Below are 12,982 nucleotides of genomic sequence, written 5' to 3'. Positions count from 1 at the left end.
ATCCCTCCCCCAGCTAGCAGGCCCCTGGTGGCGGCACTCACTGAGGGAAGGAGGAGCGGGGGAGGCGGGGAACCGTGGGGTGGTGGGGCGCCAAAGGCAGCGTCGGCATCTGGTGTCTGTTCCTTCCATGTCCGGCCCGGCAACAGTCACCTCCTCTCCCAACCCTGCTGGGGCCTTTGGGCCTGATCGGCCTAGCCCTGATCGCCCGTCAGGCCTAGGGACCCCACCCATGCATGTATTCGTGCACCGGGCCTCTAGTTTACTAATAAAATAGTATACCAGTAGAAGGCAAAAGTCTAGTTAGTGAGACAATTCAATTTCACCTTTATTTCTTCCAGGACCAGCTAAAGATAATCTTAGTACTCAGTATTTAAAATTTGTTTGCAAGGGAGAGAAACACAATCAAGAAAGAGGAACAAAGGATCCACCTTGTAAGTCATCAAAGTGCTTTATTCTGTAAAGCCCGGCTCATGACGAGTGTATTGTTAGCACTAGGAGATACAAGGCAAACTTTCTCACTCAGTCCAAATAGTTTATCAACAGAAATGAATGACAGAGACAGTTACAGACAAAAATAAAGCATTTGGTAAACTTCTAAAAGCATACACAGATTGGCCACAAAGGAAATAGTTACTCAAATAATGTGTGTGTACCTTATCCTTACTTCAGGGTCTCACTTTTGTAGTTTTGGGTCAAAGAAACTACAGCATAACTTCAGAACACTGAAAGTGACTAGACTCCAGAATGAAAAGTGTGGGGGTGGGATAGGGGAGAGAGGGGAGGGTTTGGGGACCAGGTCACAGCCTCAATTAATTTAAATGCATGGAATACAGATTTAGACAACCACGTCACAGCAGTGTTAACATCATCTGCTGAGGATAATAATCTACATGAAGTCAGTAGGTAGCAGCAGGATGGTGCTGCCGTGGGTTCCAGAGACACTGATTTGCTACCACCTGTGTTTTCTGAAGTAAACCCAATACACTGGGCGCAGTTACCATCCTGATAAGCCCTGAAGTAAAGTTACTGGAAGAGGCAGTATGAAAGGGGGTGTTTGTTGAGTTATAAGTAATTCTTGAAGGGTGAATTTTTTCCTTTTCTGAAACTGCCTACAAAAATCATTTCATGTTTCAAACAAAGAATTTCAAAGGCACAGCTTTAGCACAGTGTATAAGTTGATAACCTATTCTAAGCAAGGCCAGTATTTTAGCTTGACGCCTTTCAGAAAATGCTGGAAAGTTGGTATATACATGATCGATGTTGGGAATGTATAACTTGATTAAACACAATCAGCACAGTTTAGGGCAATGAACTTACATGACCAGATTTGGATTAAGCATTAAAAAAAATCATTAGGTTGATAAATGTACATCTGGAAGAAACAAAACAACCCTTTTCCTTTCATTGTAAAAGACTGCCTACCATATACTTTGAATAAAACATTCACCCCAAAATATGACAGCAGGATACACTTCAAAATATGACAAACATTATTTCACCAACACTGTAAAATGACTTTACATGTAAACTTCAAAAATCACATGCTGTACATTAAATTTTTAGATTCAAAAATATCCCTGTTTTCCTAATAATGTAAACAGTAATATTGAGGGTTTCAGTTAAAGGGATAATTCATAACAAAATACCATTGTTTAAACAATGGCCAAACATAAATATCTTATAATTCAGATTTGTAATCAGAAAAGGAGAATTGAGAGTTCTAATGTTTTGCTCACTGTCCCACCATGGTAGATGTAGATACCATTGCCCCAAACTATGCACTTTTCAGGTAAGCTTTATTTTTATTTTGTAGCATTAATTCCTATGTTGCAACATAAGTGTAACAGTGAGAAGCTCCAGGCAAAAAAAAAAAAGTAAGCTGTTTTCCTGGATGTATTTACTGAGTGAAAATGTACAGATAGAATCACTAGAGGCATCAGCTTCTTGCTGGAGGAGGGGTGTTTGTCCCGGGACTTCGGAAGTCCTGACACCGTGCGGAGCAGATCCCTGATCCAGGACACGCAGGAGATGCCAGCACTCCTCTGTCCAGGGTCAGGGGCTTGGGGTCAACTGTTAAGGAGTGTCAGCGTGCGTGGTAGGAGTGTAACATTTGCGGTTAAGTTTTTTTTCTTTAATCACCATCATTATTATTACCATTATTATTATCTTCATTATTATTATGAATACTGTCTCACATATTTCAACTCCAAAAAGTAAACTGATCCACAGTTTATCGTGTGATGCCAACATGGTTGGTCTGACATGCATTTCCTTTTCCCCTCCCCCCGAATAAGCTCATTCATTCATTCATTCATTCATCCATCTACAGCTGGAATCAGAAGGTTGTTGCCCAAACACACTCTGACTGAAGCTGATCTGGTTTTCATTAATTCATTAATTAATTTTGAAGATGCACACGCACACACACATACACACACGCGCGCACGCACACACACAAGTCAGAAATAGCTAGAATGATGCTGGGAAATATCAGGTAGCTGTTAAAGCAAGTAGCTCCCAAATCAGTCATCTTGGCCTGAAGATGTAAACGAGGAGGTGTGCTTCACTGAGTTTGGTTTTCATTTTTCCTACACCAGAGCCACCTCTGTCCTTCCCACGCCCGTGTCCGTCTGAGACCGTGCAGGAGGTTACGTCAAGATGTGGCCAATAAAGTCCAAAAAGCGCTTGGAATACTGTTCTGGGTTCACGGTTGAGATCTCCGCACCAGCCTGGGCAGTTTTAGAGGAGAGGAATATTGATATAATTACTACTCAGTAGCTACAGCAATTTCCGATTGCAGCTGAATATAAAGCTAATAATTTTCGAACCTGTGCAGGCTCTTAGGAGTCTCTGTGTGAAAATGAGGCAGAGTGGCAGGAACAACAGAAGCTATTATCACATACACCATGATTGCTGACTTAAAAAAAAAACACAACTAGCCACATTTGGGATGTTTCTGCCAAACACTGGAATCTATTTGGCCCACATCAGAAGTCATGAGGACAGTATTTTTGGCTTTTGAGATAGCAGACTGTAGATACGTTGAGAATGACAGAAACATCAACATTTGGCTAAAGAAAAACTCCAATGACCATGATGTAAGCATTGCGTTCATTTTTCTGGATCATGTAAGCACCTGAGTGCTTGAAAACAAGAGTGGCGGCAGCCCTTGCTCTTTCCTCGAACCCTAACTGGGAAAGACAGCGTGGCCGACTGGTGTCCCCTAGAGGGCAGGCTGGCTGCCCTCAGCACATGGCACAGAGTGCCATCGCTCCCCTTCAGAGACCTGCTTGGAGCAAGGATGCTGGGCCCTTGCAGCACCTGGGCGGGGGGTTTCCTATTTCAGAGGCAGCAGACCCAAGGTAGTCACTGGCCAGTTTCCTGAGCTGCAAAGGGGAAGACCGGAGTTTCACTGAGTCCCCAGGTGCTGTTTTTAGACATCCAAGCACAGTGGGGAGTGTTATTTCCATATCTGGCCTGGGCCATGGGATCGCCACAGAGGAGCCCAGGCATCAAAGGCAGAGAATCGTTCCCAGCCGCAGCTCAACCCAACGTTCCTTTACTAAGAGTGATATCTTGTTTCTGCAAACTGCACACGATTTTAGGCCATGTGGTCTATTATGGGGCTGAGCTGGTGACTTACAGGGAAGATGAATGGAGCCATGTTAGCTGTGGTACATTTCCAATTCCACCTGGAATAGCATAGTAGAGCAGATCTGGGGAGGGATGGGCACAAGCACAGAGAATCTCCCAAGTGTTCAGCCTGCTCATCTCCTATATCCCTCCTCCCCCAACAAAATCCAATCAGCAAGGCGTTAGGACCCCTTTATCCATTGGGGGAACTAAAGCTCCAAAGTGTGTCCTCAAGGTCACAACAGGGAAAGGTGAACTAGGGATTCAACCCAGGCCTATGACTTACTTAGTGCACCGTGGATCCGTAGCATAATGGATACCGACGACTTTTGAAATTCAGCCAGGCAGATGGGGTTCACTGGTGGGATAGGGGGATGGGACTACCACAGAGCAGGGGGGCTGGGCCAGGTCCTGGGAGCAGTCCCATCTCTGCCACTCTCTAGTGATGTGAGCCTGGCAAGTTACCATTTCAGTTCTCTCCCTCAGTTTCTCCAAATGCTAAGCAAGGTACACCAGTCCCCTCCTAGGCTTGTCATGGGGATTAACAAGTTAACATATGCCCGGAATAGTGATAATTCTGAGCAAGCACAACAAAGGTAAGGAATTCAGAAAATTAAACATTGACCTTGCACTAGAAAGATTTCTGTAATAGAAAAAATACAATTCACTGTGGGGGAAAAATATATACTTCCTATTCTGGAAACGTCTAAAGCAGAGAATAGTGCTTCAGTTCTGAATATTTCATATTAAAACAGGTAACTATCTTCAGCACTTTTATCTTTGAAACATCTTTCAAACAAAAAAGAATTTGTATAGCATCCTAGAGATGCATGTGTCTATTGAGATCCCCCATATGTAAGAGTTACACTAAGTTCAAGTGACCTGCCCCAAGCCTGGCGGCGAGGAAACAGCTTTAGCATGGTGGTGCACTCAGACCCTCTTCAGTAAACAAGAACCACTGAAGGACTTTGAGCATCACAGTGAATAGGAGCAGCCTGGCCTGGCTGGCATGGCTCAGTGGTTGAGTGTCAACCTATGAATCAGGAGGTCAGGGTTCGATTCCTGATCAGGGCACCTGCCCGGGTTGCAGGCTCTATCCCCAGTAGGGGGGTGTGCAGGAGGCAGCTGATCAATGATTCTCTCTCATCATTGATGTTTCTACCCTCTCTCCCTCTTCCTTCCTCTCTGAAATCAATAATAATATATTTTAAAACAAACCAACAAAACGAGCAGCCTGGAGGACTCAAGGGCCCAGGAGCAGGGAAAGAAACAAAACGAGATACTTACGCCATGTTTAACTGTTTTCGCAGCGTGGGCAGCTTTCTTTTTTGCGTCATAATGGGTCAGAATGTCAATAATTGCCATAAAGTACACCTCTTTCCTGGGTGAGTCTGTAAAGGATGAGAGCAGAGTTGGGTACAAATGGTAACATGGGGAAAGGCACAAGCTGCAGATGAAGGGTGACGGGTTCAGGGGCGGGGAGTGGGGAGTCCAGGCACAAAGGCAACAGAGGCTTTCAAAGAGTCCCTGTAACTCCTGCGAGTCCCCATTAAACAGCTAACTCTCCGCACCCTCCTCCCTCTCAGCTTACAAAGTAAAAACACAACAAAACATAACCCCAGGATATTAACAGTGGAGGGCCAAAGGCAAGAGTAAGTGTTCTTATTTTTTGTTAATCTGCATTTTCCTTAATGATTGTGCATTGCTCTGGTGTAAAGAAGCATTCTATTTTTAAAATACTCTATAAAACAAGTAGAAGCAATTATGCTATTTAACCCTTTTCTGCCATTATATGCTAATTCCTAATTATATGCTAATTACTAATTCTCATTGGATTTAATATCAGAACTGGATAAAGTTATATATCATGTACAATACCGATTTTCTGCATATGTCCACAAATAAGATAGTTTCAATTATGAAGAATAAGAAAAGTACATTTGACTGTACTTAATTTTGGTGAGCAAAATAAAAATACAACTCAAACTCACTTGCTGATATACTATATGAGATTTTTTTTAAAACAATGACGAATCATAATTTTTATTACTCAAAAAAGGCCTGCTTTTACTATTTCTCTAAAATATTGTTGTTTTTCTCCATGTATATGTAGCTATGATAGAATGCAATATTCCTTCAAATATCCAAATACCCAGATATTGAGGATTAAGATTGATTCCACTCTAGGAAAGAGGGCCACAGACTCCTAAATGGGGGAGAGGGGAGCAGAGTACAGACACAGCACCAAATCGGAGATGCTCATCCCACATCCTGGGCTGGCTCTTCACACCTAAGAAGGGAAAAAATGGCCAGAGAGGAGACATCTGCCCTTCAGGATGTCCCTGTGAGGTTCAGAGTGGACTATGTATGTTCCAATTCAGGATAGATTCGTGACACCTTAGACTCACATAAAAGAGAGACAGCTCAGAATAAAAATATTTTAAATCATTTCTTATATATGCAATCTGTATTTATTTAAGTATGTGTGTTGTATATTTAACACTAGAGGCCCGGTGCATGAAAATTGTGCACTCGGGGGTGTCCCTTAGCCCAGCTTGTGCACTCTTGCAGTCCAGGAGCCCTTGGGGGATGTCCGACTGACGGCTTAGGCCTGGCAGTTGGACATCCTTAGCGCTGCCGAAGAGGCGGGAGAGGCCTCCTGCCACTGCTGCTGCGCTCGCCAGCCATAAGCCCGGCTTCTGGCTAAGAGCGCTTCCCCTGTGGGAGTGCACTGATCACCAGGGTGCAGCTCCTGCATTGAGCGTCTGCCCCTTGGTGGTCAGTGCACATCATAGCGACCGGTCGTTCTGCTGTTTGGTCAATTTGCATATTAGCCTTTTATTATATAGGATAGTTTGTGATTTTACTCTATTTCCTCAACATCATGAAACTCAAGGACCTCATCACATTACACTTTTCAAAACTAGAGATTACAGTTACTTTTAACCTATTCTTGTGCTCCAATCAATGGGTTGGGCCTCTGGAGAACAAAGCTTGCAGGGCAGCATGATTTTAACTGGGTTGTAATTACCAGCAGATAATACACAAATCAAACCACTTCACATGTAAAGAAGAGTTGATAGTACTGAGCTTACTTTCATGGCATTTAATTCCATAAACATCAATGTTTGGATCAAACTCCCCTGGAGCCAAGGGCGGGGAGCTGTTGAGGGTGTTTCCAGGACTGTCCGGAGGGGTTCCAATGGGGTGGGTGCCATCGCTTTCCCCCTCCTCGTCCCCGTCGTTCTCTTCACACTCCACCTCCTCCTGTTCGGCTCTCTCCACATCGTGGATTCCCACCAGCAGGCTGTAGTCCATGAGCTTTAACTGGGCAAGAAACTGGAGGGTGAGAGGCGACAGGGTCAGTTAGGCCTTAAACAAAACCCTGGGCTTAAAGACAACAAGCTCAGAAAAATGCATATGGGGGAGCCGGGTGAAGGATGGTGAGGAGGGTCTCCCCAGGGGTGGCCAGGGGCCTCCTTATGGGTTCTGAGTCCCAGGCCGTTTCTCTGGGCAAAAATGTAGCCTCGCACTTCAGGCTGGCTCAGTGCTGGTACTATTCTCCCAGAAATGCCAAGTGGAATGCTGAGCGGAATGCACTTATCACATCTAGACTGGATTATGCCAAAGAGCAGAGAGCATGAATGGCAGAAAAAGACACCGACGAAGTGAAGAGAACATTTCTCTCAGCAATTAGCACAGCTAATGGGGAAAATCCTGGACCTCCCAAGTGGCTCCCAGCAGTCTCTCAGAACAGTTTGGGAGAGCACTTGGAATTCAGCACACTCCCTGAGGAGGTTGTTATGCTGTCCATCACAAATAACTGAAAGCCCAAATGTCCCAATCAGCCGCAAAGCCGTGTCAACACCCTGTGACTGAGGCAGCCCCTCCTGCTCTGCTCGTCTCCTTCTGATGGAAGCAGGGAGGCTGGAGATGCCGAGGTGGTTCGCTCTCCGTGAGGCAGCACAGGCCCAGGTTCCCGGTCCCTCCCTCTCCCTTTCTCTCTCTGAAACCAATAAAAACATATTAAAAAAAAGAAAATATCCTCTAATTCCTAGGAAGTATGAAGGGCAGAATGCTCACTCGTGGCCCCGGGAACCTGGCTAGTTTGGCCCCATCACCTCTCAGGTTGACCTGAACCCTGTCCTTGTCTGCCCCCAGTTGCCTCCCACTAAACCTTCGGGTCTCAGCTGCAGGGTCAGGGCACTGGCTCAGGAAGCCTTTCCTGATCCCGCCCAGGCCACATCCCAAAGCCTGGACATGCATAGAGCATTGCACACGTTCCCCTGATGACGTGGCTCAGCCGCACATTCGTCTGGTCAGATGACTTGAGTAACTTCTGTCTTTCTCAAACACGCAGCCCACGAGGCAGGGGCTCCGGCTGTTCCTGCCCTCACTGCGTTCCTGCCTCCCAGGGAGGGATGGTAAGTGCTCAGGACCCGTTGAACAAGTGAGTGAGATGCCAACTTCTTCTTTCCCTGTCCTTAACTCTCCTGAACCTCTCCTAACCCTTCTCCACAAAATAATCACCCAACCAAATAAAAGAGAACAAAGCAACAACAGAAACCTTTGCTCGAGACTCTAAGAGGTAGCACCTCTCAGAAGCAAAATGAGACCATTTACAATTTATTTTTGCAGAACAGAATCTCTGTTTAACATGTGGGTCTACTGTTTGATCTTCAGACAGTTGACTTTCAAATACACTTTCAAGTGTGCTTTATACACAAAAGTAAGGGGCTGCTGTAATTAACCTGCTAAGGTTCGGACAGGGAAGGGTGCCACCTGGGGCTGGACTGCTGCACTAGGTGGGGGGTCTCCAAGCCCCGCCTTCCCCTTGCATCTGTGCTGCTCAGCAGGTCCTGCGCTCCTTTCCTGGGCCGCCCGTCTGTGGTCAGACCACTGTGGAGGCTCCTCGTCCAGGAAGGAAACAGCTGTATTTAACAGTGAAGTTAGCTCCCAGCACCAGCCACTAAACCACCAGTGAAGTGAAAAATGCATCTCTAGATGAGAAGCTGTTCTCACATTCCCAGGAGGATCAAGGAAACCAACTGCAGACCTAAATGGATATGAGGTACGTTTTCAAGTCTGTGAGCTGAGGCAGAAAGGGCAAAGACCAGGAACAGCACAGGGCTTAGGAGTATAGGTTTCTCTGATAAGGGACACTCACTGATTCTTCTTTAATTACAGTATCAGATATTCTTAAAAATAAAAACTAAGAGAGTATAGATTTTGGAGTCAGATAGGAGATTAGATCTTATTTCTCTCACTTACTATCTCAGTGCCTTGATAATGAGTGCACCTCTCTGAGCCTCAGTTATTCTAACTATAAAAAGGGACAATACCACTCAACTTACAGGGTGTGGAAAGGATCACCAAGAGATAAAGTAGCTGAGGCAATGAAACATGTAACCACGGAAGTTGTTATTATAATTGTCCATGTTGTTATCATTATGGTGAAAGGCCTTTTTTTTCATCAAGTATGCACAATTTAAACCACAAGTTAGGTGGGCCAGCAGGAGAAATGTGGAAACACCTGTTGATTCACTAGCTCTTATCATCACAAATTTTATTTTAAATGTGTTCTGAAGTAGAGTGAAGTGAAATGTGGAAATAAATACGAGATTCTTATTAGGAAGGCATTCCTGTGGGGCATTACAGAACTCCTGTGGACTGGAAGGGAGCAGGTTGAGAGGATAGAAAAGGGGTCAAGGGCTCCACTGCTGGGGTTTGCCTTCAACTAACATAAGGAACTTAACACATATTTGCTCAGTTTCTGTTCCTCCCTTTATGCTTTGCCCCAAATTTATTGATTTTTTAAAAGTACATAAGATTTCAAAGCATGAAGATTTTTAAATCTTTATAATCATTAGATCCCCTGCGTTTCCTCCTTTCTAATCCTATATAATAATAATAAAAGGCTAATATGCACATTGACTGAACGGCAGAATGACCGGTTGCTATGATGCACACTGGCCACCAGGGGGCAGACACTCAATGCAGGAGCTGCCCCCTGGTGGTCACTGCACTTCCATATGGGGAGTGCCACTCAGCCAGAAGCTGGCTCATGGCTGGCCAGCGCAGTGGTGGTGGCAGGAGCCTCTCCCACCTCCGTGGCAGCACTAAGAATGTCCAACAAATGGTTTAGACCCGATCCCTTGGGGGCCTAAGCCTTTAGTTGGACATCCCCCGAGGGCTCCCTGGCTGCCAGAAGGATGTCTGACTGCAAGCTTAGGCCTGATCCCCCGGGGAGTGGGCCTAAGTCGACAGGTGGACATCCCCCCAAGGAGTCCTGGACTGTGAATAGGCGCAGGCCGGGCTGAGGGGACTCCCCCCCCCCAGTGCACAAATTTTTGTGCACCAGGCCTCTAGTTTCTTAATAATTACCTGAAGATCTTTGATCCTCCTCCTTTTCCCTCAGAATATCCCATCTAATCTGATTTCTTCATAATTATTTCCCCATTATGCCTCATCTTTGAACTAGTATCTTCCTCAGATCTTTACTAGTCCAATCACAAACTCTCTTAAAAACCCACGTGGCAAAGAGCCATTACTAAACTTCCCTTCACAGCGGATTTAAATTCACTTAATTTGTTAACTTCATGAACACATTTGCTTTACTGAATTACCTGTGCACATGTATGAAATAGAATTCAAGTTCCAACCAGCTGTATTTAAGAGTTATATTTTATTACTTGTTAAAAGTTATAATAATCCTCCTTTGGAGCATTTATCAGAAAACAAAGTCTCAACTGTGCTCACAAACATTTTTAATTTGCATTTTATATCAGAGCAGTTTAGGAGTGTGGCCTCTGTCAGCCTCAAATCCCAGACTGGATTTAGTAGCTGCCTGTGCTTGAGCAAATATACAGTGTTTCTGGACTCAGATTTCTCATCCATAAACTGGGATAACAGCAGCACTCGCCCTCAAGTTGTTGTTATAAGAGTGAAAAGAGATAATGACCTCATTCGAAAGACTTAGGCTCTCCACGCTCCATAAATGTTGGCTGCCACCTCTCCCTCCCACCACTGCAAGATTGAGCGGTCCTGTGATAGGCCTTCCCAGACCCCATGGGGAGAGCACAGTTTTGCACTGTGTGACATTTGGATCCCAGTGTGAGCCAATGAGAGGAGAGACCAGCTCTGGCTCTTCACCGGCATGATCGGAGTTGGCCACAAGCCGGTCAGAAGGCAAAAGTGATTTTCACTCTCTGTAGAGCAAATTTTTTTTTTTTTTTGAGCAAAAGGCTCACATACATTTAATTATGTGCAAAGCTATCTGACCTAAAGTACTTTTCAGGGCATATGAATAAACAGGATTTCAAGTGAAAAAAAAAAAAGCAGCAAGAGTCTTAAATGACAATTCTTTACTTTTTTCAACAACACTAGATTATTGAGCTATAATATATTCATCTTTTACTTTAAGCAATTAGGTAAAACCAAAAACACCCCATTTGCTGGCCTCTAAAAAACTGAACTCAAACTAACAGGGCAGTCAGCTCAATTAGAAAGCATGGAACTGATGAAAAAAATAAGCCAGATTAAATTCTAGCCTCATTGTCAAGATCAGATGTCAAGCTACTTCACCATAATTACCTGCTTAAAAATTTAATGATGCTTCAGCATGAATTTCAAAACGAAAGACACTGTTATCAACCATTGAGAATTTTTTTAAATGAAAGAACGCTTTATGCCCTGCCTCCATTTCAACAAAACAGCTAAGTGTGAGAGCCATGTAAACTATCTAAATCCTCTAATCAGCGACATTATTAGAGACAACAAAAGGACTAAGAGGATCCTTATGTAATTCAACTCGAAATCTGAACTGCTTCAGTTACATTATTTCTGGAATCTATCATATAGTGATATACAGCCAACAGAACAAAAGAAGACAATTTTTTTTTTGGCAGATCACAGATAACCCTAAGGGCAATTTACCATACATAATTGCTAGAACAATATTATTCTCAAGATCAAAGATTTGCTGATTAATGAATAAAAACCCAAGAGTGTATGTCTACCTATGGTACTTAGTTATCAATTAGATCAAGTTGACCCCAAAGGAAGGGGGAAATGCTTAACTAATATGCATTTTAATAATAACCACTGACAACTGAAGAAAAAATAAATGCTTACTCTTTGACATTTTATTTATTTATTTTTAAATTTATTACAGATGTCCCCTTTTCCTCAACCCTGCTCAATAAATGCTTATTAATGAAAGACTGGAGGAAAAAATGATATATGAGATGAAAACAAACACTTTCATCTACTTTTTAAAAGTAGACACTTGTATCTTTCACAAATCACCAATATTTAGGTTCTAAAAGAAGGATATACACTATGTAGGTTAAAATAATGTAAATTTTTAAATTAAAAAATATATGACCTAAAAATAATTATACACTAACTTGGTCAGTCTGAGTGTCTTGCAATGGGAGAGATGTTAGAAGATGAAAAGGAAACTGTAATACTGCTCCTGCCTTCATGGGGAATGTGATCTTACGCATGACATTCATTCTGTGGCTCATTTCAATTGTTTTTGTTTAATGACATGAAAAAGGAAATCTTTCCACAAAACCTTTGAGTAGCAATTTGTCCTGGTATGAGGGGAACTGTATTTCAAAGTAGAAAAAAAAAGCATATACACATACATCTGGACAAAAGGAACAGATCAGAAAAACTTAGTAACTGTCTTATAACCTAACCCATTTCAAGGAAATAACTTTTTTCCTGAATTTATTTCTAAAAAAATTAATAAGAAAGTCCAATTGGGGAACTGCAATGCCTTTACAATAAACAGAAGGAAAGGAAAGGATATAGTATTTTTAATTCTTAAGACAATAATTAAAAAGAAAACTCCATCATAGACTTAAAGCCCATTTCCCCATAACATTTTATTTTTCACAACCATCCCCCATGACCTGGTGTCCAAACTGCCTTTGAGCTGTTCCTGGAATGTGTACAGCTGGCTTCATGGGCCTAATGGCACTGGTTCCAGAAAGGCTGGTGAAAATATTAAGGCATCAAGGGACCGAGGCTATGTTTACTAATACTGAGATGTGGTTTTGATGAAGAAAACCCCAAATTCAAATGGTTATTAAACATTTGTTTTTGAAATGCTCTGCTGCTTGATAGAATGCAGTCATTCCCCTCCCCCCAACTCAGTGTCCATGGGCAGTCACAATCTGAATGGGCTCTAACTACACCAGGCTATTCCCGCTTGCACAGGCTACCCCTACCCACACAGGCCACCCCCACCCACACAGGCTATCCCCACCCACACAGGCCACCCCTACCCACACAGGCTACCCCCACCCACTCAGGCTGCCCCCACCCACACAGGCTACCC

The 12,982-nt window shown here is 43.5% G+C and overlaps 1 protein-coding gene across 5 annotated transcripts in view; it reads right to left on the bottom strand.

Moving 5' to 3' along the window:
• Nucleotides 1–425: 425 nt before the first annotated feature.
• The window catches only part of PIP4K2A (phosphatidylinositol-5-phosphate 4-kinase, type II, alpha), a 158,228-nt gene continuing 145,671 nt past the window's right edge, over nt 426–12,982 (bottom strand). For all 5 annotated transcript variants that reach the window (XM_005865875.2, XM_014539363.1, XM_014539361.1 and 2 more), the window contains exons 8-10: nt 6,729–6,972; nt 4,921–5,024; nt 426–2,729 (exon numbers count right to left, since the gene is read on the bottom strand). In XM_005865875.2, the coding sequence (XP_005865937.1) occupies nt 2,649–2,729; nt 4,921–5,024; nt 6,729–6,972 (429 nt within the window). In that variant the 3' untranslated portion in view covers nt 426–2,648. The remainder of the gene's footprint in view (nt 2,730–4,920; nt 5,025–6,728; nt 6,973–12,982) is intronic.

This window comes from Myotis brandtii, unplaced genomic scaffold (assembly GCF_000412655.1).
Source record: "Myotis brandtii unplaced genomic scaffold, ASM41265v1 scaffold215, whole genome shotgun sequence".
Taxonomy (NCBI): Eukaryota; Metazoa; Chordata; class Mammalia; order Chiroptera; family Vespertilionidae; genus Myotis; species Myotis brandtii.
This window is presented reverse-complemented; position numbering and strand designations above follow the sequence as displayed.